We start from the raw sequence: 27356 nt of genomic DNA on the forward strand, positions 1-27356 counted from the left end.
GGCGATAATTCAAACGTGTTATTATCTCAGGCAAATCAAATTGTTTCCTCCCCCAAGTTTCCCTGCTGTTATTCGAGGGAATCACAGCAGACGCTGACCACCACGGCCCCCGGCCCTGGGATCTCTCCTGGAGCGTGGTGACAGCGGTGGGGATGCCTCCCCTCCCCTTGTAAGCGGTGAATAATGCTGTTTTGACAGCATTTCCAAGGAGTTCTTTGTCCTTGAACTGACAGCGGGAATTGACAAAGCCCCGTGTTCTGTCTGAAGCTCAGACTCATTAACGTTTTGTGAAGCTACACAGCAAGCAAGCTCATTAGAGTGGCCTGCAAGCGAGAGGGAGCAGCCCCAGGTGCCCTGATACCTGCTGCCTCCTGGGCAGGGCCTCGGGTACCCGCCCCCCACCCTGCCCTCAGTGTCTCCACGCCCCAGAACAGAATCATAACAGCAGCTGCCCTGCAGCCATCCTGCTTTGAATACTGAGTGTCCGCTGGGCAGCGCATGGAGGCTCTGAGTGCACCATTCCACGGCATCCCCACAGCAGCCCATGCGGGTCTCCCTCATGTCACAGGGAAGAACTGAGGCTCAGGCACACATTCTAGGTCTCATGTCACAGGAGGGAACTGAGGCTTGGATAGGCTCGGGCCCACATTCTAAGTCCTGCTGCCCCCAAGCTGTAGCCCTGAGACTCGGTCTACCTCTGGCTGTGGCCAGGGCCCTTGCCCACTCTGCTGGGTGGTCTGGCCGCCTGGGCTTCACCGGGTGTTCCTGCATCTGCCTCCTTGCTCAGCCCCACACTCACCCAGGGAAAGCCTCAGCCTTCCCTCCATTCACTCCGGGCCTGGCCCTGGTGCAGGGCACGGGGGCGGCAGGGCCTCTGTCCATAGAAGGAAGAGGTGGAGGTCTCCCCACTACAGCCTTGATGATCACACCTTTCTGGGCTTAACAGAACCATTTGCACTGGAGCTGCCCTCAGCACAAATGGGGTGAAAGTCAGTTCCCACCTCCCCAAAACACTCACTCCCTGAGGGCCACCTGCCCCCGGCCAGCTCACTGGCCTGCCATTTCTAAGCAGTGGAGACCTCAACAAGCAAGAAGGCCTGTGTGTCAGGCTTGCCATTTCCTGCGGGGAGTGGGGCTTTATCTGAGTTGTTATAAATACAGTCTAACAGAGTCTTCAAAACCTATGACTGAGGGGCCTGGAGCAGGCACCAGGCCTCAGGCCACCTGTACACTGGTGTCTAGCCCAGGGCCTTCGCCAGTACACTGAGAAATGGCTGTGGGAAGTGCTCAGAGCAAGAGACTAAAGGAACAAACATGGTAAATAAATGAATTTATAGGGTGAGTGACTCAGGAAATGAATGAGTAAATGGCTGAGTGAGTGATGAGTTAGGTAATGAATGAATGAGTGAATAAATGAGTGAATGAGTAGGTGAGTGAGTGAATGAGTAACAACCGAGTGAGTAAATGGATGAGTAAATAACTGAGTGTGTGATTGAGTGAGGGAATGAATGAGTGAATGACTGAGTGGTGAGTTAGGTAATAAATGAGTGAATAAATGAGTAGGTGAGTGAATGAATGAATGAGTAAATGAATGAGTAGCTGAGTGTGTGATTGAGTAAAAGAATGAGTGAATGAATGAGTGAGCAAGTAACTAACTGACTGAATGAATTAATGAGTGAGTGGGTGAGTGAGTCACTGAATGAGTTAGTGAGTGAGTGAATGAGTGACTGAGTGAATGAGTAATTAGTGAATGAGTGACTCAGTCTGTGATTGAGTGAATGAGTGAGTAGCTGAGTGAGTGAGTCTGTGACTGTGAGTGAATGAGTGGCTGAGTGAGTGAGTCTGTGACTGGGTGAGTGAATGAGTGAGTGAGTGAGTCTGTGACTGAATGAGTGAGGGAATGAGTAAGTGAGTGAGTGAATGAGTAAGTGAATGAGTGAGTGAGTCACTGAGTGAATGAGTGAGTGAGTGAATAAGTGAGTCTATGGTTGAGTGAGTGAATAAGTGACTGAGTGAGTGGACGAGTGATTAGTGAATGAGTGACTGAGTGAGTCTGTGATTGAGTGAATGAGTGGCTGAGTGGCTGAGTGAGTGAGTCTGTGACTGAGTGAGTGAATGAGTGAGTCTGATTGAGCAAATGTGTGACTGAGTGAGTGAGTCGGTGATTGAGTGACTGAGTGAGTGGCTGAGTGAGTGAGTGAGTGGGTGAGTGAATGAGTCTGTAATTGACTGAGTGGTTAAATGAATAAGTGAGTCTGTGACTGAGTAAGTGAATGAGTGACTGAGAGAATGAGTGAGTGAGTGAATGAGTCTGTGATTGACCGAGTGAATGAGTGAGTGGGTGAGTCAGTGAGTCTGTGATTGAGTGAGTGACTGAGTGAGTGGGTGAGTGAGTGAGTCTGTGATTGGGTGAGTGGGTGAATGAATGAGTGAGGGCAGAGGGAGCCTGTGCCCCAGGTGTCATTGCCCCGCTTCACAGATGATGGATGATGAGGCTAAAATTCTATATTGCTGGTGGAGGGCCTGCTGCTGAAGGGAACAATGCCTGTCTGTATTCAGGAGAGAGCAATGTCAGGCCTGAGACCTCCTTTCCAAGGAGCTTACAAATGGTCTATTCACAAAAGCCGAAATCAACACTCCACCTTGAAAGGGAGAGCTCTTTAACTAGGGTCAAAATGATTGATGCTGGTGCCCCTGTGTTTGAAATCTCAATAGACTACAGGGGAGTCCCAGCTGGCTCCCGCCACATGGCACATATGTGGGGTCTGTGCCACTCAAACCCATTTATGGATTTCCCCTGTCCACCTGGGGCCACTTGGGTAGACCTGATCCCTGGAGAAGGTGAGGCAAATGGGGATCCTGGTGCCAGGCAGGTTGGGAGGAAGGTTGGGAACCGAACGGGGCCAAGTCTGGGTGGGAAACTGTCAATGGTGGGGAGAGGCCATGGGGGACTGGGCACTGTGCCTGAGACATCTCAACCACTTGCAAGCAGGCTATGTGGGTGCTCCTGCCCCCAGCGCTGAGTGGCCACTGATACCAGGAAGTGACTTCCTCATCTTGAGGCTCAGTTTGCTCTTGGGCGTGTCCATAAGAGGGACTGGTGTGGTAAATGGATAAGCGGCTTTAACAGTCATATTAGTTGGAATGTGTGTGATAACAAACATGACCAGCCACCAAATCCAGGAGTTCCCAGGGAGTCTTGCTTCGCAGAAGGCTAAAGCAGGTGGAAGTTTTCAGTGTGAAGAAAGTGGCAGGTAGATGACAGTTCAGTGGGCACATGGAGATGGTGAAATCTGGGAGATGGGATGCGGTGCTTGGTTTGAGAAACCCTGGACCAGGTCCTCACTAAGGTTCCTTTCATTAAAAAAAAAAAAAAAAAAATCCGCACTCCCCTCCTGGGAGCCAGGCCCAACACTGGGCATATATTGAATATGACACCAAAATTGGACTCCATCCCTGCCTTCCCTGGAGGACCAGCGTATGAAGCTGTGACCCTAGGACATGTCTTCTGTCCCGCCTCAGGCCTCATTCCAGGTGATTCATAGGCTTGGCCCCTCACAGAACCCCTGTGAGCCAGGTGGTGAATGGATGGGTGGATGTCCCTCAAAGGCGAGGCTTTCAGACTTGCCAACCCTGAGCAGCAGCCTTTGCCCTGTCATTGCTGGCTCTGCAGCACTGAGAGGACGAGTACTGCATAAATTCAAGGCAGAATTGCTGCCAGAGTAATTACTGGAAAAGCCAGGAGAGAGTGTCCAAGAGGGCAAGCGAGGCTTTCCACCTCCAGCCAGCCCCATGCAGGTGGGCAGTCTGTGAGAGCACAGGGAAGAGCCTTGGACAAAGGGGCCAGGGCACGTGTAGACTCCAGCTGAGACCCTGGACTGAGGGTGGGGCAGCTGTACTCCTCCCCCCACCACTATCCCTTCACCGCATTATTTGGTACACAATGCTGTACATAGCTAGGAAGCAACCTGTGTGATGAAAAGATGTTGCTTTGGAAATGGCAGAACCTGGGTAGTGGATCTTGCTCTATTAGCTTTATGAGCTTTGATCTGTTTTCACCTGTCTGGGCCTTAGTTTCCTCGTCTGTAAAATGGGTATAATCAAACCATTCGGGATCATTCAAGATAAGTATGATAAGGCAACTAGAGCACCTAGGACATTCCCTGTACCTGAGCACCTGCCACCAAATGGAGCTATTAAGTGAGTTCAAGTGACATGCTGTGTGCAGCACAGACTCAGGACCTGGCTTTTGCCTCTCAAGACAGAAGCTTCCTCCCTCTTCTCCTGCCCAGTTAAAGACTTCGCCCAGCAGGGCAATGAAACGGGGAGAGGAGTTGGACAGGGATGAGGTGTGGGTGGATTGAGGGTGGAGTGGGAGAACCACAGCCCCCGCCTGAGTGTCCTGACCCAGGAGCCCACAGGGCAGCTGCAGTGTCTCCTTTATCTCTGTCCCCAGGACCCGCAGCGGGCCTTGGACACAGTAGGTTTGTCCCACAGGGCTCTTAGAGATATCTATGGAACTCAGCCACTTGGCAAAACTCCTGCATTTCCTTCACGGCTTCTCTGAAGCTGGGACCACCCCCAAAGGAGGCAGAGTCCCATAACAGATGGGACATCTAGACTTGTGGTATTAGGAGAAGGCCTTGGTTGTGAGCAGGGCAGTGTGTGGGGTCTGAGGAGAGCATGCATTTTGGGATCCAGCAGACCTGGGCAGGAGCCTGAGACTGCCCTGGTCTGAGCCATGTTGCCTCAGGCAAGTCACAGACCCGTTCTGGCCCTAGTGGGGTCACCTATGGATGCAGATGAAGGCACCTGCCTCACAGTGCACAGTCCAGGCCCATGTGTGGGGACAGCCTGGTGCAAACTGTCGAGTGATGGGGTAGGGGGTGCATTCCTCTTGCTGGAGCCTTCGCCACCTCACGAAAGGATTCAGGCAAATCCCTGGAGGCAGCACCAGGGGGAGGGCTGATGGCTGAGAGAGGAATCTTCCCAAGGCCACACTTGACCAGGTCATGGGGAGCAGGAGACGGAGCAACAGCTCAGGTGAGCCTGGCTTGAATCCCAGGTCAGCCCTTAGCACTGTATGGCTCTGGGAGAGTCATTTTGCTTCTCTGAGCCACAGTTTCCATATTTATAAAATGAGGATAGGATGGGAGTCCCAGGCCTGCCTGCCTCCTGTAGTCATTTTAGATGATCAAAATAAAACAAAACAAACAAAAATGAAAAAGCAACGTGAAAGTCTTTTATGAAGAAGAAAGTCTTTTACAAACACTCCCATGGCAGGAAGAAACCCAACCCCCTCAGCTCACACAAGAAAGACGCAGAGACTCCAACCCCCTCAGCTCACTCAAGGAAAACGCAGAGACTCCAAGCACCTCAGGAGCAGGTGGGGTCCTGGGGAGGTGATGCCCTCCGGACCCACAGAGCAAGGGCGGCTTCAGAACCAGGGAGGCCACGTGGCTGCAGGGAGTGTGGGGAGCTGCTGGGGGACGGGCGTGGTGACTCCATTCCCGACCCCAGCCTCAGCTCTTCTTTTCCAGGTCTGTGTCTGGGGTGGACGCTGACCCTGACTTGGTCCACGTGGAAGCCCAGGACCTCGGTGGAGGTAAGCCGGGCAGTGCACAGGCACCAGGTATCCCTGAGTCACCTCGCACCCGACACAGCTCAGCTGCACCTGTGTTCAGTCGCTTGTCCCCAGTGGCTGGCCCTACACAGCCGGCCTCACTGTGTCTCGATGTGGCATGATTTTAAATGTGCTTGTTTTCCAGCTGGGGAGGAATCGAAGTCAGGGAGCTCCACTCCAGTGGAAAAGTCTATTAAGAGGGTGATTTGTTCTGGCTCCTGAGCACTGAGTGTTTCCCACTCACTCAGCCCCCCACCCCTGGCATGTGCCAAGTGTGGAGGTGGGGGGTGGGGGTGGGGGCACGGGTGTGCACACCGGACCCAGCCAACTTCCTGCCCAGGGCCGTACATGCTGTGTGACAGGAGGGTGCTCTGAGGAGGGCAGAGCAGCTGAGTCCCCACAGAGACATCCTCTGTGCAGGATCACCTGAGCCAGGATGTGTCCCCATTAAAACAGAAATGCCGGCATCAGCTCCCAGCCCTGCCGCTGGCCAACCTCGGGGCCCGAGGCCAGTCACCCCAGTCTCCTGGCCTGTGAAATGGATAGTGATATGAAATAAGTGAATGCAGAGTCCTCAACGCGGGGTCATCATGGCCAAGCTTTCGGGGGCAGGGTCAGTTGTTAGGTGTGGCTCCCCGCCCTACCCCCCACCCCTACCCCACCCCCACCCTGCCACACTTGGGCAGGCGGGGCCAGCGCTATTACTGTTCTGTGTTGATAACCAGGGCAACAGCTCAGGGGCAGTCCAGGTTTGCCTGGGGTCACAAGGTCCCGGCTGGTGCACCTCTCACCACCCCTGCTGGGAATGCTCCTCCCTTTTTGAATTTCTTACCTTTGATCTCAGGCACCCTGCCAGCCACCTCTGCTGGGCTCCACCATCCCAGCTCTGCACTCTCCAGGGCCTGGAACTCCTTGAGTACCAGTGGAGGCTACTGATCACCTGTGTAAGGCTGCTGAATGAATAAGCACCTAGCCAGATGCCGGGGTTGCCCCTGAGTAGCCTACTGGGCAAAACATTGCAAAATAACATGTGCTACAGAGAGAAAGACTCACTGTCCGCATCACACCACGTTGTCTGGGTTAGCTGTCTGCCCTTTCCAGAGCTTCAGCTGGCCCTGGCTCATGAGCACCCACTGTCCACAGCTCTTTTCAACTCCATATTCACCAATTTCATCTAGGTGGCTCCTGCATGGCCATGTGGGGTTGTGTATACCACAGAAATTGGCAAGCACTATCATCAGGGCTACTATACCCAGCACACAACCCATCAGCCTGAGAGGTGGCCCTGGTCTGTTGTGTTGGCTCTAGGCCTGGAACACTGAGAGCCTGACCATGGTGAGATGGATGAATGAGTGAGTGATTGAGGGAATGAATGAATGAATAGGTGAGTGAGTGAGTGAGTGAGTGAGTGGATGAGTGAGTGGGTGAATGAGTGAATAAGTGAATAGGTGTGTGAGTGAAGGAATGATTGAGTGAGTGAAAGAGTGGGTGAATGAGTGAGTGAGTGAGTGAATGAGAGAATGAGTGAGTGGGTGAATAAGTGAGTGAGTAATTGAAAGAGTGTGTGAGTGAATGAGTGATGAGTGAGTGAAAGGGTGGGTGAATGAGTGAGTGAGTGAGTGAATGAGAGAATGAGTGAGTGGGTGAATAAGTGAGTGAGTAATTGAAAGAGTGTGTGAGTGAATGAGTGATGAGTGAGTGAAAGGGTGGGTGAATGAGTGAGTGAGTGAGTGAATGAGAGAATGAGTGAGTGGGTGAATAAGTGAGTGAGTAATTGAAAGAGTGTGTGAGTGAATGATTGAGTGATGAGTGAATGAGTGAGTGAGTGAAGAGTGAATGAGTGAGTGAGTGAAGAGTGAATAAGTGAGTGAGTGAATAAGTGAGTGAGTGAATGAGTGACTGAGTGAATGAATGAGTGAGTGAGTGATTGAGTGAGTGAGTGAGTGAGTGAATGAGTGAGTGAGTGAGTCAGTCAGTCAGTAGATTGTTGACTGATCCTGCCCCTGAGCTAGTCATTTCACTGCATCTCCAGCCAGGCAGCCCCACTGCGGGAAGTTCAGTGGTTCAGTGTTGAGTGCCGGGCACACCAGTCAGTTTCAAGGGAACATGGGTGCGGCTCAGGAGGGCTTGGCAGTGGCCTGGTGCTGCTGCCCACGTACCCTCTGTGTACACTGCCTTCTGCCTCCTCTGAACAGCCTGGGCAGGTGGGCCCACCCCATTGTTCAGTGCAGAAACCTGAGGCTGAGCTCAGGGGTGGGCCTTTCTGGTTCTTAAACGTCTTCCCTTAACCATTCTCCATGCTGCCGGGTCACCCAGGGCCGGGGGCAGGAGGAGGAGGAAAAGGAAGAGGAGGAAGAGGAGGAGGAGGAGGAGGAGGCACCCTTCCCTTGGTCCCTTTGGATAAATCTTCCTCCTGGCTCACAAGCTGGAACGCAGAGCTTCCTGAGGCCTCCAGGATCCAGCTTCTCCACATAAATTTGCCCCGGGGAAACAGAAGAACTTTAAATTAGCAGCTCCCTGACAAAGCGTGCATTCAATATTGCTCAACCATAAATATTTGGAAAAGGGTAGAAGCATTTGCTTAAAATTTGGGGGAAAAGAACCCTTGAGCCCCACCCGCCCCCATCCCTGCTTAGGTGTGAGAGACTTCAGGAGGGTGTGGGGGCTGTGCATGTCTGGGTGTGACGAGGTACCCACCATCGCCTGTGCTGACCCCTCCTGCAGGGGATGGCAGGCTCCAGAGTAGCACGAACACCTTCCTGAGGGTTGAAGGAGCTCGTGTCAGAGTGCAGGTGGCCCACAGTGAGCGAGGATGACACCCTCAGCCGCAGGTGTCATCACAGTGGCCTTTAGAATTCAAGCCCACGAAGCCACACCACAGTGGTATTGGAGGAGGATAGAGTCCAGCACATGTCTCGGGCTGTCTCTGGCTCCGGCTGGAGTCTGACCGCCTGGGTCGGCGCCTCTCTCCTGTAGATTTTCGGTACGTCACCTGCGCAATCCACAATTGCTCCGAGAAGATGCTGACAGCCCCGTTCGCAGGCCCCATTGACCACGGGTCTCTGACCGTGCAGGACGATTACATCTTCTTTAAGGTAAGGTTGCTTCCGGGGCTTTTGGAAATTGGCAACAGGTGACGTGGCGGATGACCCGTTCGCGGCAAAAATGGAATCGCTCAGAAAAGAGGCAATAAAACAGGTATTTCACTCTCAAATGCTACTTTGCAGGTCACGGTTTCTGACCGTGGCTGTGGCTGCAGCCATCCACAGAAGCCCTCACAAGCCCAGAACTGTGGCTCAGGGACACTGAGGCTCCACCTCCCTTCTGGCCACCACGAACCTCCCAGCCACTCGGGGTCCCCAAACCTAAGCCCATTTAGTCCCATTTGGCTTTATCAGTGACTTTGGAACTGACCAGGACTGCTTCTGGTCCCGGCTCTTGGCCACCAGGCACCGGCTATCCACAGCCCTGTGACCAGGACCCTGCTGCCTGTGCCCTCAGGTCACAGGTGGGCCCACCCTCAGCAGCCATGTGGTCCCAGCTAATTCAGAAACTCTAGCACACAACCAATCCATCCAGCTTTTCTTCACCTTCATGGATGGGGAGCTCAGCCCTCTCGAAACAGCCTAGCCCTCTGCTGAGTAGCCCGTCACTGGCCTGTTTCTTCTGGCCCTGAGACAGAGTCTGCGTCATCGGACTCCCATCCACTGGGTTCTGTTCTGCCCTCTGGGACCCTGTAAAACAAATCCAAAGTTTCCCCCAAGGAAGCCCCTTGAGGGCAGCTGCTGGGTGCCCTCTCCCCAGAAGGGCCTCCGTGCTTCCCAGCCTCCTCCTTCCCATGTCTCAGCCACACTTGGTCACCCCAGCTCCCCACTCTACACTCAGTGTGTGCCAAGGGCCACCATGGAGTTAGGCGCTAGGGCAGGCATTGGGCATCCCATCCCCCACTGTTAAAGCAGGCCAGGCAGGAGGCTGCTGCTGCCACTGCCCCTAACCTCCAGCCCTGCCCAGTCTCCACTGCTCTCTGCTGAGCCCCAGCCCCTGGCTTTTGATCCTCAGTCCATGCATTTGCTCGTACTGTTCCCTGTGCTGTGCCTCGCTTCTCCACTGGCTGATTCCTGCTCCTTCTCAAAGACTCAATCATGCACTTCCTCCTCCAGGAAGTCTTCCCTGACTTCTGCCTCCAATTCAGGGTCACTGGTGCCTCCTCTGAGGACCCCCAGCCCTGTGCCTTCCTCCATCACAGTCCAGGCCCCACTGTGTCATTCTGTACCATTTACTCCTTTTGTCCCTACACCTGACTCAGGCAAGCTGAGGCTGGGCTCTAGGTCTGAACCCCCCACCTGCTTTCCCAGCTCCTAGCATTGCATTTCTGCAGATGTCCACTAAGTACCAGAGCAAAGACAGTGTCAGCTCTCTGGGCAACCATCTCCCATGTTGAGTGGTTTCTAAACGTTAGACAGGCTCGCCTGTCAAAGCCCTGCAGCCTAAGACCCCCGGAGCTCACCTATGGCCGAGCAGGCTGGGTTATCACTCAGTGCAGCAAGGGGGAACACATGCCCTGGGGAACCTGGGCGTCTCAGAGAGGTTAGGAGGGCCTGATTGTCAGGTGTGGGCTGCAGGAGGTGATCTGGGGGGGTTGCGAGGAAACCGGGTGTGACTCTGGATTGAGGGATGTGAGGAGGTGAGGTCCTGCTAGGATTGGGCATCTCAATCAATCTTCTCTAAAGGGAGGGGCGATTCAGGGGAGGCAGGAGACTCAGGGGGAGGCAGGAGCCGGTCAGTAAAGCAGCAGCCCTTGCTCATCTCAGCCAGGGTGGGTGTCTGGGCATCTTGGGGGTTTGAACGATGTTCACGTCTGGTCTGTGTTCAGACCCGATCGCAGGGTGGTCTCTTTCTGCACAAGGTCACAGACTTAGCTTGTCTGGTGTCGGTGCTCGCGACATTGTTTGTGAGGGGCAGGAGAAGGTGGGGGCCACCGACTCCATCCAGTTTCTATCCTGGTTTCCATCATTCTCAACAACTGCAGAGGAAAGCTCTCCCTACCCCAGCCCAGGCCTCCCCTGCCCTCTCCCTTCCTCCCTCCTCCCACCCTGGTCCTCAGAGGATCTGGGAGCCTGTGCTGGGATGCGAGAAACCTCAGCCCTTCCAGCCCCACCTCACCACCAACAAGGTGGCGGTGCTGGTGGCTCAGGAAGCTGCACCTCCTGTTCTGTGGCAGTAAGGATATGTGGCCTCTGTAATCAGAGACCTGCCACAGTCCTGTCCTGACGGGCCTTTCTGTCTCTGGGAACAGATGTCCATGGCCACAGTTCATGGGGTTGATTGTTATGAGGTCAAATGAGCTGCCCGGGAAAAGCACTCGAGATGGTGCCGGCTTTGTCTGTCATGCCTCGAGGTTCAGTGATCACCTTTGGTAACGAGCGCATCTTTGGCCTGTCTCCTTCTCCATCGGAACTTTCTCCACCTTGTTCCGTAAGTTGGATGCAGAGCAGCAAGGTGCCGAGAGAGCATGGGGAAAGAAGTTAGTTCTGACTGAAGGAAGCAGAAGACGACTTCCCAGAGGAGGGGTGTTAATTTGGGGCTTTGAAGGATGAATAGGAGTCTGTTCATTTCAAGCAGAACAGGTAGAAGCAAAGTAAAAGGGCATTTTCACTTGCTGAATGTAACATGTAGTTTTTCATTCATGAGACTGTGGCTGGAGAGGGAATCAAGCCTCTCAAAAATGTGTTTCTTCCCCCGATTAGGCAACATCAGCAAACCGGACAAAATACTATGTCTCTTATCGTCGAAATGAATTTGTCCTGATGAAGCTGCCGAAGTATGCGTTGCCAAAGGTAAGGTGCTCCCCATTCCGCCTGGCCCTGTGGCCAGACCCTAAGCCTATCCTGACTCATGGGGCAACAGGACTCACACACACGTGCTTGGCGGTCCCAGGTCAGGATGGACAAGAACAGTGTGGCCACGCTTCGTCCAGCTGCTCACCCCTCACACCCTCCATTCCAGCCCACCCAGCCCTTCCAGACTCAGCTGTGCCCAGCTTCATCCTAGGCCTCTGCCAGGCTCTTCCCTCTGCCTGGTTCATCTTTCCCCGGAACTCTTGCACATGTGGTATTTCAGGAGTAATATCACTTGCTAAAGGCCCCCCAGGTGGGCCCAGTCCTCTGTTTTCTGGTCCCATCCCTCTCTTCTCCTTGCTGGTGCCCATGGTGCCAGGGACCCCTCCCTCCACTGTCCATCTCCTGCTCTCCTCTGATATTGCTGGGGTGGGGATGATCTCTGCTGTACTCACCTCTGCATTCCAGCCACCTAGTATGCTGCCTGGCATATAGTAGGTGCTCAGTTATTGCTATTGCCTTTCCCTTGCCTTAGAAGGCAAAGAAGGGGGACCAGGGGAGCTGGGGATTGCCCAACTCTGCCCCTGCCCCTGCCTTGGGGCCTCTCTCCACCCTATTAATATATTATTCCCACCTAACAGAGGAGGTGATGGAAGTTCAGAGAGGCAGTAACCTGTCTGAGATCACACAGCTAGTTAGAAACAAAGGCAGATCTCAAACTGAGGTCCAGGTGAGTCAGCCCAGCTTCATGCTACACCTCCCTCATGAGGACATTGAGATGACACCTTCTGAAGATCTTTGTCCCACATGCATAGTTGAGAAACAGATGAACCTTCCCTTCCTCCACGTTTATTTACTGAGCACCAAATATAAACCAGAATGTGTGCTAGGAGGCCATGCTGTGACTCAGAAGCCCCGGCTTCCTGCTCCTGTGGGCTTTGCAGACGGGGAACAGGCAGGAGATCCAGTAGACAGGCAAATGCATAAAATAATTGCAAGTTGTGGTTTCTGCTAAGAAGGGAACAAGAGGGAGAGACACAGAGTGATGGAGGGCGTGTGTATGAGTGTGTATGTGTGTGTGTGCTCGAGTGCTTGTGTGTGTGGCTGATTTAGGCCAGGCAGCTATGGAGGCCCCTCTGGGGCTGGGATGGGGAGGGACTCTTTATCCAAAGCCCCAAGGCAGCTCCAAGAAGAGCAAGGGAGAAAATGGTTCGGGTGGAGGGCAGAGCAGGAGCTAAGACCCTGGGGTAGAGAGTGAGAGTGGAGTGGGAGGGGCCAGCATCTCCGGGCCCTCCAAGCCCAGGCTGTGGCTTGATGTAAAGTGCTTGGACATGGGAGCTTCTGCAGTGGGCACCCTCAGACCTCTCCTGAGCCAGAAATGGGAAAAGTCTAGGAGGCCTTTTAAAACCTTTGCTTTAAAAACAAGAAAAAAATAAAAGGAAAAAAGGAGTGAGCTTAATAGACTGAACTCCAGGCTTGGCTGAGTATGTAAATTAAAAGCTAATGGTTTCATTTCAGGCAAAGGCAGTAGGTGTCTGTCCCTCTGAGGTGAGGGACCTTTTCAGCATCTGGGAAGCCTTCCCTCGACCTTTGGGGGCTACAGCATTAGAAGCTCCTGTGTCCTGGGCTCTTTGTCCTGGTGTAGGGGAGAGGAAAGTGCACAGCCCAGAATTAGGCCCATACAGGGACCCTCTCTGCTCCCCTCTAGCATTGGAGGCTGGGGTAGCTGGGCCAGCAGACAGCCTGCTGCCAAGGGTGCTCTAAGGAGCCTATGGCTATAAGTCATGACCTCTGTGACCTTGAGCGATGGCTCCCTGGGCCTCTGCTCCCTGGACCTGCAGATGCGATGTCAGTGAGATTTGCAGGAAGCACCAGGTCATGTCTCCCACTGTGGACCCTTGACAGTGTGCATTTTACACTGGTTTTCTTCTTCTTGCATTTCCATGGAAATTGGAGGTCATTGAAAAGAATCAAGAGACTCTCACAGCAGTGACAGACACACACCCAGCCTCAGGTCATTCAGTTTCAAGGGCAGACCAGGGAGCCATCCAGGGCAGGTGGCATGCGCTGTGACTACTGATGTCCTCCCTCAGGGGTCCATGCACAGGACCCAGTGACCAGCAGTTGAAGATGATCGTCACTTCCTCATCAAGAAGTGGGCAAGCTGGGCTGCTGTCAGGAGAATGGGGCCCCCAGAGCCCTACGGGGTCTTCAATACCACATCTCATGTTGCTGAGACCTTTGCCCAGCCAGCCAGCTAGCCTGCTTCCTCTCCACCCAGGTCAGGACAGCAGCCTGCCCAGTGTTTCCCACTAACAACTTATAGAAGTGGCTAATTGAATTTCCTCATCAGATGTTGTTGTTTTATGGTGAATTTGTAACTTGCCTGTTTCCTCTTCCCACAGACTCAACTCTCTCTTTTTTTTCTTTTTATATTTTTAATTGCTTAATTAACATCATGAAAATCATAGACATTGGAGCAGGGGACTCACCCACAAACCTCTCACCTCATCCACCCAATGTCTTCTCCCCCAATTCTTGGTCTCCCGGCATTCCTCAGCCATATGCAAAAGGGCTTTTACGTAGCTGAATTATGAGCAGTCCTGGGTCTCCAGCCTGCTTTCACAGGACACTATAGCATGAGACTGTTTCTTGAATGATGCGTGATATCTACTTTAAATGACTGTGAAGCTTTTTATTGAGGAGAGTGTACCTTGTTGAGCTAAGCCAGACTCTTGTTGCTTGGACATTTGGGTTGTTTCCATTTTTTTATAATTATAAACAGTGCTGCAATGAATCTATGTGTGCCCACAGGTATTTCTTTTTAATTTTCTCATGTTAAAGTCTAAGAAGAACAACTTCAGAACAAAGGATATAAATATTTGTGTAGCTTAGTTGCTTGGGCAAGCTGGGCTGCTGTCACAAACAAAGTTGGAATAGATCAGCTTCAACATAGCTTTGCCATGTTTTTCTATTTTCCTTCTGTGTTAAAGGGTATAAATGATGCCGTCATGCTGTTTTAATTTACCTGTCTGTGAAAACTATAAAGGGTGGGCCGTTTTTATATTTGTCAATATCCTTTGCTTATTTACTTGTCATCATTTTTTTTAAATATTCAGTTTCCCTAACAGAGGTAAACAATAGGCCAAAGCTATAAATAGACAAAAGAGAAGAAAAATCCAAATAACTATCAATTATATAAAAGCATTCACAAGAATGGGTAAATGCAAATTTAAAGTGAAATATTCCTGTATTTGCCATAAATGTATTTAAAGTAAAATAAAATTTCTAAGCCGTATGAATAAAGAAAGAAGTGACATCAGGATCAGGTAAGATGGCAGAGCAGGATGCCCCAGAATCCATCTTCCCACCTAGAAGGCAACGACACTGGCAGAACCCATCCAGTGTAACTGCTTTGGAATTCTCAAGTCTATTTGAGAGCTTGCAGTTTCCAGGGCAAGGCATGGATGGCATATCAAAGTCAATTTGGATAATGTCAGCTCTTAGCCTGGTAGAGGCTTCCCATCCCCCACCCCGGCCCCATGGCAGGCAAATGTGCGTGTGTCCGTAGAGCAGCATGCACAGAGCTTGAAGGAGCTGGAGGGTGCAGGGGTACCATAAGGACCTTGTCTTCCAAATACTGAGGATCTGTGCTCTGATTACTGACTGCTTCTAATGACAGACATGCAGATACCCAGACAGGCTGCCATTATTGCAACCACCATGAGTTGAAACAGCTTCCAGGAGATTTAAAGGATTACAGCCTATTTTCCTCTCTTTTATTTTTCCCCCTTTTCCCTTTTGGGAGCCAGACGTTCAAAAGAAACTGTATATATGGGACAATTTAGAAAATCACCAGGCATGCCCAGGGAAAAGCAGAGGCTCAGAAAAGGCCTAGGAAGATGTTAAGCTTACATGTAAGGCTGATTCTTGGTAAAGAGATAGCCAACAACCATTAAAAATAAGAACAAAACATGGCAAGCTCTATGGAAAGGGGACAAGCTAATTTCCAGAGTTACCATATTATTAATGTCCAATCTAACTGGACATTAGACTCAACTGTCCAGCTTTCAACATAAAAAAGTTACGAGGCATACAAAGAAACAGGAAAGTATGAGCATTCAAAAGAAAAAAAATAAATTAACATAAACCTTCCCTGAGAAAGACCAGATGGCAGATCTACTAGACAAAGACTTTAATATGAGTGTCTTACAGAGGCTCAAAGAACTGAAAGGAAAAATAGAGAAAAACAAGAAAATGATGTATGGACTAAATGGAAATAGCAATAAAGAGATAGAAAAAATAAAAAGGAACCAAAAGAAATTCTGGAGCTAAAAAGAATAATTGAAAAGAAAAATTTACTAGAGGGATTCGAAAGCAGAATTGAAAGGCAGAAGAAGGAATCTGAGAACTTAAAGATAAGACAATTAAAATTATCAAGCTGAGGAGCAGAAAGAATAAGGATTGAAAGTGAACGCAGTCTATGGGAGCTTTTGGACATCATCAAGCAGACCAACATATGATTGTGGGAGTCCCAGAAGGAACAGAAGAGAGATAAAGGCAGAGAGACTATTTGAAGAAATAATGACCCAAAACTCCCCCATCAATTTATATTGATGAAAGACATGAATATAAGTATCTAAAATTTCAACAAACTCTTAGAAGGATAAACACAAAGAGATCCACACCAAGACACATAACCAAACTGTCAAAAGACAGAAACATTTTTTGAGATAGAATCTCCCTCTGTCACCCAGGCTGGAGTTCAGTGGTACAATGTCAGCTCACTGCAACCTCCACCTCCTGGGTTCAAGCAATTCTCCTGCCTCAGCCTCCTGAGTAGTTGGGATTACAGGTGCCTGCCACCATACCCAGCTAATTTTGTATTTTTAATAGAGACAGAGTTTCACCATGTTGTCTAGGCTGGTCTAGAACTCCTGACCTCAAGTGATCCACCTGCCTCAGCCTCCCAAAGTGCTGGGACTACAGCCGTGATCCACCATGCCTGGCAAAAAGTCAGAAACTCTTAAGAGAGAACCTTGAAAGCAGCAAGAGAGAAATGACTTATTACATACAAGCAATAATCGATATGATCATCAACAGATGTCTCATCAGGAACCCCGGAGTTCAGAAGGCAGTGAGCTGATACATTCAAAGTGCTGAAAGAATTTGATGAAGGTGTTGGTTCATTAGACTCTTTCATGAATTTTATGTAAACATCTATGGAGAAATTTCCTCTGTCATGTCTATTAAAAATGTTTTTAAACTTTTCCAAAATTACTTATTTAAAATGCATTCACTACAACTAATGGAAGAATACATCTATTTACCTTATAATACAACATAATAAACAATACTATGTATATGTGTAGATACCCTTTCTACCTGCTTGCCTCTCTAGTCCTCCCTTCCCTGACAGTCTCACTTCCTCATTCCTCAAGGAGGTATTGTTGAAAGTCCTGGATACCTCTCATATCCATTCTGCCCCTTCGTCTTAGTTCAACAAACCCCAGACTTTGGCTAGTACATTGCTTCCCAGCTAAGAGACTGCATTGCCCAGCTTCCTTTGCAGCTACATGTGGTCATGCTTCAAAAATCTAGCCAGTGAGATGCTAGTGGAATTGTCCTATGTGGCTTCTTAGAGCTCTCTAATAAAGAGAGCTTTTTCCTGTTTCTGTTACTCACAAGCAAACCTAATTCTACCTAATAACAAATATTGGCAACGTTGGTGTTTCCTTCCGCATATTTCTCCAGGTCATACAAATATGTACAGTCACATATACTGTATGTATATTTGAATGCGTCTTACATCCTTCATTTAAAAATATCAAAATGTCTCTGCTTCTACCTTTTCTCAAAGAAGATAGTAAATGCAACATGAAGCAAAAATTGCCTGTTATTTATAACTCTAATCAGCAAATATTTTTAAAAGACCATTCTCAATATTGGAATACATAAAACGAAATATGCGCCCTCTACAGCTGCTGGTGGGGGAGAAACTAATGTAAATTTTCAGGACAGCAAATTAACAGCAGGTAACAAGAGCTTTCAAAATGTTGCGATGTGGCAATTTCCCTTCTTAGGAGTTTATGTCATGGAAATAACCAGAGAGCCAGAGATCTGTGTCTAGAAATATTCACGACCATCTCGCAGTTATGTTGAGAATGCTGACGGTTTCCCAGTAGGGAAGCAGCTCAGTGGAATATGGCCTGTCCACAAAATGGAATATCATGCAGTCATTAGAAGTGCTGTGTATAGATTACTTTAATGGCAGAGAAAATGCTCTGCCTGTGATGTAAAGGGGCAGACTATAAACTACACATTAAAAAAATATGTGCACCACACTTGAGAGAAAGCCCAAATGTAAACATTTGAAAACACTGGTGCCAGGTCTCTCTAGGGGGCACCAGTCATAACCTCAAGTCACTTTATGCATTTTTCTTTGTTTCCTAGATTGTAGAACACATTTACCCAATGCATTTACCCAGGTTATGTAAACATTTACCCAGAGGCATAGGAAGCACCATGTGACTTGCTGCAATCGCTGTAAATACAGAATCCTGATGACGTGGTTGACGCCAAGCCCCCAAGCTCAAAGCACCCATAATCTCAGTCCCCCCACCACCCCTGCAGGAGTCTCACATCCTCCCTGACAATCTGACTGCACGGTCTAATTCCCTGCCACGGCCCAGGCTGGTGGACAAACCTTCCCCTAGCTGGGCAGCAGAATGACCAACGCCCGGATGACAGAGTGCATTTTGGCCCATGGCGCTGAGTAGGGAGGAAGGGGGACCTGAGGTGAGGAGGGCAGAACAGCCACAAGCCTGCTGCCTCCGGGCACTTCACATGTCTCCGTGGGCTCTGCATCACCCATGGTCCCACTTCACGCATGGGGACGGCCAGGCTCTGGCACCCTGCCCCATCATCCTTCCCTGGTTCTGTGTGTCTCGGTGCCAGTCATTTCTGTGTGTTGAATTTCGGTCCATAGACACAGGACTGCGGCTCCTGCCGCTGTGGGGTCCTCTCTGCCTGTGGGCTGCATGGTAGCTGCAAAATAGCAACACTTGGCCGGGCGCGGTGGCTCACGCCTGTAATCCCAGCACTTTGGGAGGAAGGCGGATCACGAGTTCAGGAGATTGAGACCATCCTGGCTAACATGGTGAAACCCCGTCTCTACTAAAAATACAAAAAATTAGCTGGGCATAGTGGCAGGCGCCTGTAATCCCAGCTACTCAGGAGGCTGAGGCAGGAGAATGGTGTGAACCCGGGGAGCAGAGCTTGCAGTGAGCTGAGATTGCGCCATTGCACTCCAGCCTGGGTGACAGAGCGAGACTCTGTCTCAAAAAAAAAAAAAAAAAAAAAAGCAACCCTCTCCTTTTCTGCACAGCCCTTGGGGCTGCATAGCACAGGGAACAAGCAGGGCAGTGAGGGGAAGGGGCCGGGCCTCAGCGTTCAGGAGTCCAGCCCGACCCTGAGCCACCTGCCAGGGCAGCTTCTTCCTCATTCTCCACTGAAAACTGAGCTCCACTGGACAGAATCGGGATTTGATCTGTTATTGTACAGAAAAAAAAAAAAAAAGTCCTTCCCTAGGCCCTCCCATCAGATGAGAACATGCGAAGGGAGCCATCCCTAAGCGTCCCAGCCACAGCCACACCGTAATTGGGATGGGCGGCTCCGCAGGTGGGGCCAGCCGGGCCCTCCTCTGCCACCTGTCCTGTGCCCCTGAACCTTAGCACTGTGTTCTCAGAGGGTGATGAAGCTCCAGAGTGAGAGAAGGCAAAGGAACAGAGGTGGGAGGGAAGCTGGTTAGGGCTTCAATATGGGCCTGTCCGGACCCTTTTACTCTTGCCTCCCACATAGCGTTTGCTGCTGGCTGGGCAAGAAAAGAAAACAAGAAACTGAGGTATTCCCAGTTTTCCTTTTTATTTTATTGGGTTTTGGCTGCTTCCTGAATTTAAAAACCTGGGACTGAACCCGAAGCCCTGATCCCACTCCAGAGCTGCCCAACACACCTGCTTCTGAATGGAAACCAAGGCTGGGGACTTTGCCCTGGCTGCCCTTCAACCTCTGAGACTAGCTTACAGGGTCCTGGTGGGGCTCCTTCTCTGCCTCCCCCTCCAGACTGTGCCCCCAGGGCTCAGGGCTGGCAGGGACCGGCACAGGGGGACTGGGAAGAAGTCTGGCACATGTACAGGTGGGGATAGTGTCCCCGGACAATGAAGCTTGAGTGGATGAACCCACGGTGCCTCCCTGCAGGTCACAGAGGACAGGGCCACACCTGGCTCCCCACTTCACTCAGGGCCTTTCTAGGCATCCAGTGGCTGCAAAGTTTCTGGCATGGAGTGAGTACTTCCCAAATGTGTCTTGAATGAAGGAGGGAGCAGAGACCCACCTGGGCTGTCGATAGGAGGAAAGGGAGGGGCTCTAGCCCTCACCCCCTGGAATCAGCCATCTGGGGGTGCCTAGAGGAAGAACTCTGCCTCCCCACTGTTGGACGGATGGATGGACGGCCTGATGTGGGACCAGGAGGAGGAGGTGTCCCCAGGCCACCCTCCCATAACCCGGTGTAGAGCATCCCAACGCCATCCCCATTTTAGAGATGGGGAAATGGAGGCCCAAGGAGGTGAGGAGACTTGTCCAAGGCCACAGAGCCCAGAGCAGCCGAGCCAGGAGGCAAACCTAGGCCAGGCTGGCTCCAGGAGACCCAGGGGTCTTCTGCACCCTCATGGCCTGTGCAGCCTGCTTCTTCCTCCCTCGTGCAGCCCCCAGCCTGGCTCTGACCCTGTGCTCCCTGCACATCCCCACAGGATCTGCAGATCATCAGCACGGACGAGAGTCAGGTGTTCGTGGCGGTGCAGGAGTGGTACCAGATGGACACCTACAACCTGTACCAGTCAGACCCACGGGGCGTGCGCTACGCGCTGGTGCTGCAGGACGTGCGCAGCTCACGGCAGGCGGAGGAGAGCGTGCTCATCGACATCCTGGAGGTGGGTCCAGGGTGGATGTGGGCCAGGTCTGCTGCCGACCCCCTGCCCTCTGCCCTCTCACCCCACCTCTTCCTTCCCCCTCCCCTCCCGCCTGTCTATAAAGCTGTCTCAAGGGTCTGCACGCATCTTCTGTAAACAGCCAAATATTTTAGGCTTTGCAGGCCAAGAGGCTATTATGTAGGTATTTTTAGAGAAGGAGAATTTCCTTCTTGAGGAAATTCGAAATACAATGATCATCGAGTACAAGTTCTTGTCATGAGAAGAATGGAATTCTTTGAGGGAATAACATTTTACTGACTTGGGTTCAGCCTGAGTGTTCTCTGCCAGCTCCCTCACAAGCCCTTATCAGACGTCCTGGGCTGGGGTCACCCCTGAGGGCAGTGCTTCTCTCTGAGTGCCCCATCTCTCTCCCTCTCTCCCTCTCTCTCTCTACCCCAGCCCCTTCATCTCCTCCTTCCTCTCCCTCTGTGTGTCTGAAGTCTGCCTTTCTCTCTCTCTCCCTCTCCCTCTCTCCACCCCAGCCCCTTCGTCTCCTCCTTCCTCTCCCTCTGTGTGTCTGAAGTCTGCCTTTCTCTCTCTCTCTCTCTCTCTCTCCCTCTCCCCCTCTCCCTCTCTCCACCCCAGCCTTGTCATCTCCTCCTTCCTCTCCCTCTCTTTGTCTGAAGTTGGCTTCTGTCCCTCTCCCTCTCCCTCTCTCCACCCCAGCCCTGTCATCTCCTCCTTCCTCTCCCTCTCTGTGTCTGAAGTTGGCCTCTCTCTCTCTCTGTCTCTCTCTCACACTCGCTTGCTTTCACTTGCTTGCCCTCGCTCTCTCTGTCTCCCTGGAACCCAGCCCTCCACCCTCCCTCCTGCCACTTCTCTCACCACCTACGAAGCTCTGGCCTCCCCTCCTGGGTTGCCGTCTGAGCTCAGATGGGAGCCTTCCTCGCTGCCCTCCTGGGTCCCCCCTCGGCCTCCCGCGTGAGCCTCCACTAACCCCAGAGAACGCCCTGTGCATCACACCAATGTGGCTCCATTTCCGTCTGGATCCCTGCAGCAGCCCCGCCCCGGCCAGGCCGCTCACAGGCCTCTCCTTTGTTCCTGAGATGCCATGGCCAGCGAGGGGGGCTACTTGACCCATGTACAGGCCAGAAAACTGAGGCTCAGAGAAGGCAAATGACCTGCCCAGGCAGACCCAGACGTAAGCAGGAAAACCAGGACCGGCCCAGGCCTGTCTGCTTTGAGCCTGGTGCCCTCCTCTTGGGACCCCTCTCAGTTGTTCACCTCCAAGCTCCTTCCTCTTGCCTGTGGGGACACCCCCCCAGTGGCCCATTGACGCAGGCTGGGAGAGTGTCCCGTGGGTGGCCAGTAGACCCTGGGCAAGCGGTGGCATTGACAAGCTTGTGAGTGGGAGGCAGCAGGCTCAGCATTCATCCCTCCCTTGACAGCAGCAGCAGAACTGTGGTCCCCAGGAAAGTCACAAATGGAACCATTTGTTTGCAGTAATAACCCATTTGTCAGGGTTCACCTCCCCAGCAGACGATGCAGATGCAGCCTCACTGCCAAAAGCCCCCTGCAGGCGGCCCTCCTCCACCTGCTAGGCAGCGCCCACCCCCACCCCTAGTGTCCCAAAGGCCCTGCCCTCTGCGCCTCTAGGAGGGGACTAGTTCCAGCACAGACCTGTCTCCGGAAGGCAGTGGGCGGGTGGTGATGGGGTGGGAAGGGTGCCAAGAACAGGGTGGGGTGGGGCTCCACGGCCAACCTGTCCACAGGCATCTGTGATGCCTGCACCACCGCATGCCATGCTCTGGGCCCTGCCCTCAGGACACAGGCTGGATACGTCATGCACCATTCACCCCTCATGAAGCAGGAAGACAGCTCCCAGCTGTGGCTCTGACTGAGAGTGCTGGGGCCTGGAGACACAGCACAGGGGCGGTTGGCCAGCCTGGGGCAGGAGTCAGGGAGTGCTTCCTGGAGGCGGCTGAGCAGGAGTTAGCCAGGTGAGGAAGGAACTCAGAGCCACACACACAGGCATCAAGGCGAGAGGAAGCAAGGAGCCAGAAGAGGTTCGCAGTGGCCCGGTCCAAAGGCGACACCCACCGTCCACCAGCTGGGTGCCCTCCCAAGGGATGGCCCTTCTCTGAAAACCATCTAACATGGGTCACAGCTGGTGGTTACAAGCACAACTCTGGAGCCTGACTGCCCGAGGGTCAGGTCCATGAACTGGTATGTATTTGCTGTGTGGCCGTAGGTGGGTTTCTTAACCTCTCTGGGCTTCCCTATGTGCAACAGGAATGGTAGTGGCACCTTCCTCACAGGGTTGCTGTGAGGTTTAAGGCTGTCATTCCTATTAAACAGGCAGAGCAGCGCCTGTTTCCAAGTGAGCACTCACTTTGTTTTCCCAGCACTTGCCCTTTCTGGGGATCAGGGATAATTCATGGTGGGGCTGGCACCTGAGTCTCACTGCACACGGCCAGTACTGTTGCTGTCGTGGTTGTTGTGCACCCAGCAGCACATCCAGGAAAAAATGTTTGGTACAGACGGCAGAGCCAGGTACTGCCTCGGAAGGCTGCAGGGGTCTCTCCCCCAGCAGGGCACAACCCAGGTTTGAGGCAAGACAGCAAACCTTTCCTAGGCTCCTCTTTTGCTGGAGCTTGGGTTATGAATGGGGACTTAGGGGACATAGCCCTGTCCCCTGCCCCTAAGGAGCCCTGGCCACAGGCATCATAATGGGCTGAATGGTGGCCCCGAAATAGACATCGAAATGGTGGCCAACATGCTAATACCCAGGCCCTGCAATGTGACCTTATTTGAAAAGGGATTTTTGCAGCGTCATGAAGTGAAAGACTCAAGCACTCAAGAGATCATCCCAAATTATCCAAGGGGCTCTAAATGCAATCACAAGTGTCCTTATCAGAGACAGGAGAGGAGCCACAGGCACACAGAGAGGCCCCATGGAGACAGAGGCAGAGACCGCGGCCGCACGCCAGGGAGGGCTGGAGGCGTGGAGCTGGAAGGGGCAGGAAGGATGCTTCCCTGGAGTCTGCAGAGAGAGCGCAGCCCTGCCCACGCCTTGAATTTGGACTCTAGCCTCCAAGAGAATGAATTTCTGTTGTCTGAAGCCACACAACTTGTGGGACTTTTTTTTTTTACAGCAGACGCAGAGAATGAATATAGCTGTGATATGGGCAGTTATGCAGAGACACACTGATATTCTAAGCTGATGCTCAGCCAATCAGACCCACCGGGGGCCTTGGCCTATATCTGGATCCATGTTATTTATTGCTGAGCATTTTCATGGAGACCCAGCTGGGATATAAAATGGCAATTACCCAATAACACAAATCATCATGGGCAAATCAGCCTTCTACCTGCCCTGAGGACAGCAGAAAGGCATCTGCACCAAGCACTAGACAGGGCAGAAGCCCTCTGGGTGATGTCCCTGGGTCCCCGTCCTGCCTGCCTTGTCAGGGTTCTATGAGCTTGTAAGACACAAAGACTTGCGACACATTCCCCAGGCCTCCCTTCAGCTCCAGACCACACAGCAAAGGATGTGCAGCCATTTGCTGGGTGTGCGGCTGGTCCGAAGTCTAGCACAGAGGGACCTGTCTGCAGCCAATCTATAGGCAACACTCACACTCATACACACACAGACACAGGCTCACACCCATGCACGTGCCCCGCCCTCTCCCAGCCGCCGGCAGCTCATCTCCTGCAGACCAAGCCCAGAGTCTGGAGAGAACTCGAGACCCCTGTGACATGGAGTCCTGGGTTTCTGCAGGGCCTGCTCTTGGTACCATATCTCACAAAGGAGCTGGACTCTGGGCCAGGGGCCCCATCTGTAGTCACTGAGTCGAGTGAGCAGGAGACAGTGATGCCACATGGACAAGAAGGAGCTGGCTCCTCCCAGCCCCTGGGACTGTCTGCCCAGCAGGACCATTGATGAAGCTTCTTCTGCAGAGAGGAAGGCTACCCTTTAGACCACAGCATCCTATGCAGATAATACAGGCAGCTGAATGCTCTGTGCATGGATTTGCCACATGTGTGGCGTTCCCTAGAAACTCTGGGAGGCTGCTCGCAGTGTGATCCCCTTGGCTCCTGACTGTGTCTGCCCGTGTTGATAAGACCTGGTGGGTCCCAAGGAAAAGAGCCTGCCCTGCCCCCCAACTCCCACATCCAATGAAGGCAGCCCTGAGTCCCTGAGAGCCAACTCCGAGGGTAACCTAAACAAGCCACAGCCATCAATGGGAGGCAAAAGATCTGTACCACCATGTGCCTGTCCCAACCTTGCACTTTGAAACAGATAATTTGTTTGCTAGTTTCCCAGCTCCACAGATGGATTTTACCCAGAGCTCACCCACATCTGGTTTAGATGACTCAGGTGATAAGGTTTGGAACTTTTGATCTGGTGATATTTAGATGAGACTTTTGACTTTGAATGAATGGTGTAATGAGATGAGAACTTTGGAAACCTTGATGGGGTGAATGTATTTTATTTGAAGACTGATGCGTGTCCTTGGGGGTCAGGGGAGGGACTGCACTGGTGAGAATAGTGACCCCCTCAAAGATGGCCAATCCCGAGCCCCAGAACCTGCATGTATGTTACCTTATGTGGCAGAGGAGGAGTGAGGTTGTAGAAGGAATTAAGGCTGCTCGTCGGCAGACAGGAAGATGACCTGGGTTATCTGGAGGGGCCTAGTGTCAGCACATGGATCCTTAACATTGGAAGAGGTAGGCAGGAGAGAGAGTCAGAGAAGATGTGATGGTGGAAACACGGTCAGAGAGATGCAGCGTTGCTAGCTTTGAAGATGAAGGAAGGGGCCATGAGCCAAGGAATGCCGGTGCCTCTAGAAGCTGGAAAAGGCAAGGAAAGGGAAGCTCCCCTGGAGCGTCCAGAAAGGAATGCGATTCCACTGACACTTAACTGTAGCCGCATGCCAGGCTTCTGCCCTCCAGAGCTGTGGGAGAATACGTGTGTGTTGTCTGAAGCCACTGGGTTTATGACCATCTTTTATAGCAGCTGCTGGAAGCTCAGACCCCAGTCTGCTGGTTTCATCATCATGGCTGCTGTTGTTCTCCCCATAAGGACCTGCTGGAGTTGTGAGAATTCAGTGAGAGGACACATATTAAGCTCAGTGCCTGTAACATAGAAGCACTTAATAACTGTATGCCGTTACTATCCTAGCTGGAATCTTTGGTTATGGGCCTTTGGGCAGGTTGCACCCCCTCTGAGCCTCAGTTTCCCATGGTGCATGCTGCATATACAGGTGCAGAAACAGCTTCTGGCCTGGCACACAGGAGGCCTTGATAAGTGGTGGGCATTCCCATGCCTCTTCACACCACACTAGTGGGTCTTGATAAATACGGGTCAAAACCCTCCATGAAATAAGGAACTTGCAGGAAAAGACCCTCTCTGGGAGCAAACCACTCGGTTGAACTATGTGAAGTTGCTGATAGTTGCACGTTTCTTATAGGTCAACTTAGTAACCACTCTTGGATATGTTTGGGTCACTGCCATGGGCCTCTTAGGAAACCTTGAGAAAGGGACCAGGTTAGCCCTGAGCAATGAAGGCAAGTGGAGCCCTGTCCCGGGTGTTCTAGGGTAAGCATGGACCCTCCTGTCTTCATTCCTTGGCATGTTTGTAAGGGGATTGAGCTGGGGGGTCCCCAGAGGCAAGCCCAGAGGCAATTCTATTGGTCCAGGATGTGTGGTCCAATAGAAACAAGAGGCACTCGGAGGATCTGAGCTCTGAATCAGGACCTCTGAGGCAAGGATGGGGTGACTCTGAGGGACAGGCAGGTCAGGGCTCCAGAACCCCACTTGCCATCTGATGGTTGGTGTCTGGACCTGGGAGAACAGCTCAGCACCATGAAAATCATTCAGGCTTCAGAGCTAGACAGAACTAGCTTCCCATTAAAACTGGGGCCAGAGTCTTGAATCCCTGGCCCCTCTAAACCTCACTCACCTCTAGAATGTGTCTCAGCTGCTGGACATTGTCACTGTGAAATGAGGCTACATGTGCAGAGCACTTTAGCAAGGGGCTGGAGCATGGTGGATACTTGGTCATCAGAGTGCTCCAGTGTAAGTTTACAGTCCTTCTTTTATTTTTGTCCCAGGTCAGAGGGGTGAAAGGAGTCTTCCTGGCAAACCAAAAAATTGATGGGAAAGTGATGACGCTTATAACCTACAACAAGGGCCGCGACTGGGATTACCTGAGGCCACCCAGCATGGACATGAATGGAAAACCAACCAACTGCAAGCCTGTAAGTACCTCTGCTCACATCACACACCATCCTTGGCGTGGATGCTAGATATAACTTCAGTAATCAAGAAGGTCAGAGGTGGTGATGTCTGAGAAGGACCATCTGAGACACATGAACCACCTATTTCTGCTGGGTGTGGTAGAGAGGGTCAAATGAAACTCCTTGTTTTACAGAAAAGTTAATTGGAGGTCAGAGAGGGAAGTATATCAGTTTTTGACACAGAATTGCTGTGCAATAAACCACCCAAAACAACAACATTTACTCCCCAGATCTACAGGTGGGCTCAGCTGGGCGGCTCTGCTGATCTTGTCTGGGCTGAGCTGGGCAGCTCTGCTGACCTTGGCTGGGCTCAGCTGAGCGGCTCTGCTGATCTTGTCTGGGCTCAGCTGGGTGGCTCTGCTGAACTTGTCTGGGCTTGCTCACATGTCAGGGAATGGACTGATTTAGGCTGGTCTCTGCTCTGCACATCTTGCATCCTTCTCCTGGAACCAGCTTAATTTTCATGGTGATACCAGAAGTACAAGAGGATAAACAGAAACAGGCAAGTACAATTCAAGCCTGCTGGTACATCTGCTAAATCTTACTGGTCAACATCAAGGACCTGGGAATTGTACTCTGCCCATGGGAGTGAGGGCTGAGGAGCAGACACTTGCTTCTAATCTGCCA

General features: G+C 51.8%; 1 protein-coding gene across 5 annotated transcripts in view; it reads left to right on the forward strand.

The window, feature by feature from the left end:
- Nucleotides 1–27356, forward strand: part of SORCS2 (sortilin related VPS10 domain containing receptor 2) — a 552106-nt gene that overhangs the window by 468187 nt on the left and 56563 nt on the right. For all 5 annotated transcript variants that reach the window (XM_016951273.4, XM_016951274.4, XM_016951275.4 and 2 more), the window contains exons 6-10: nt 5541–5605; nt 8600–8718; nt 11371–11460; nt 20268–20447; nt 26544–26690. In XM_016951273.4, the coding sequence (XP_016806762.3) occupies nt 5541–5605; nt 8600–8718; nt 11371–11460; nt 20268–20447; nt 26544–26690 (601 nt within the window). The remainder of the gene's footprint in view (nt 1–5540; nt 5606–8599; nt 8719–11370; nt 11461–20267; nt 20448–26543; nt 26691–27356) is intronic.

The sequence above is a fragment of the Pan troglodytes genome, chromosome 3 (genome assembly GCF_028858775.2).
Source record: "Pan troglodytes isolate AG18354 chromosome 3, NHGRI_mPanTro3-v2.0_pri, whole genome shotgun sequence".
In the NCBI taxonomy this organism is placed as follows: domain Eukaryota; kingdom Metazoa; phylum Chordata; class Mammalia; order Primates; family Hominidae; genus Pan; species Pan troglodytes.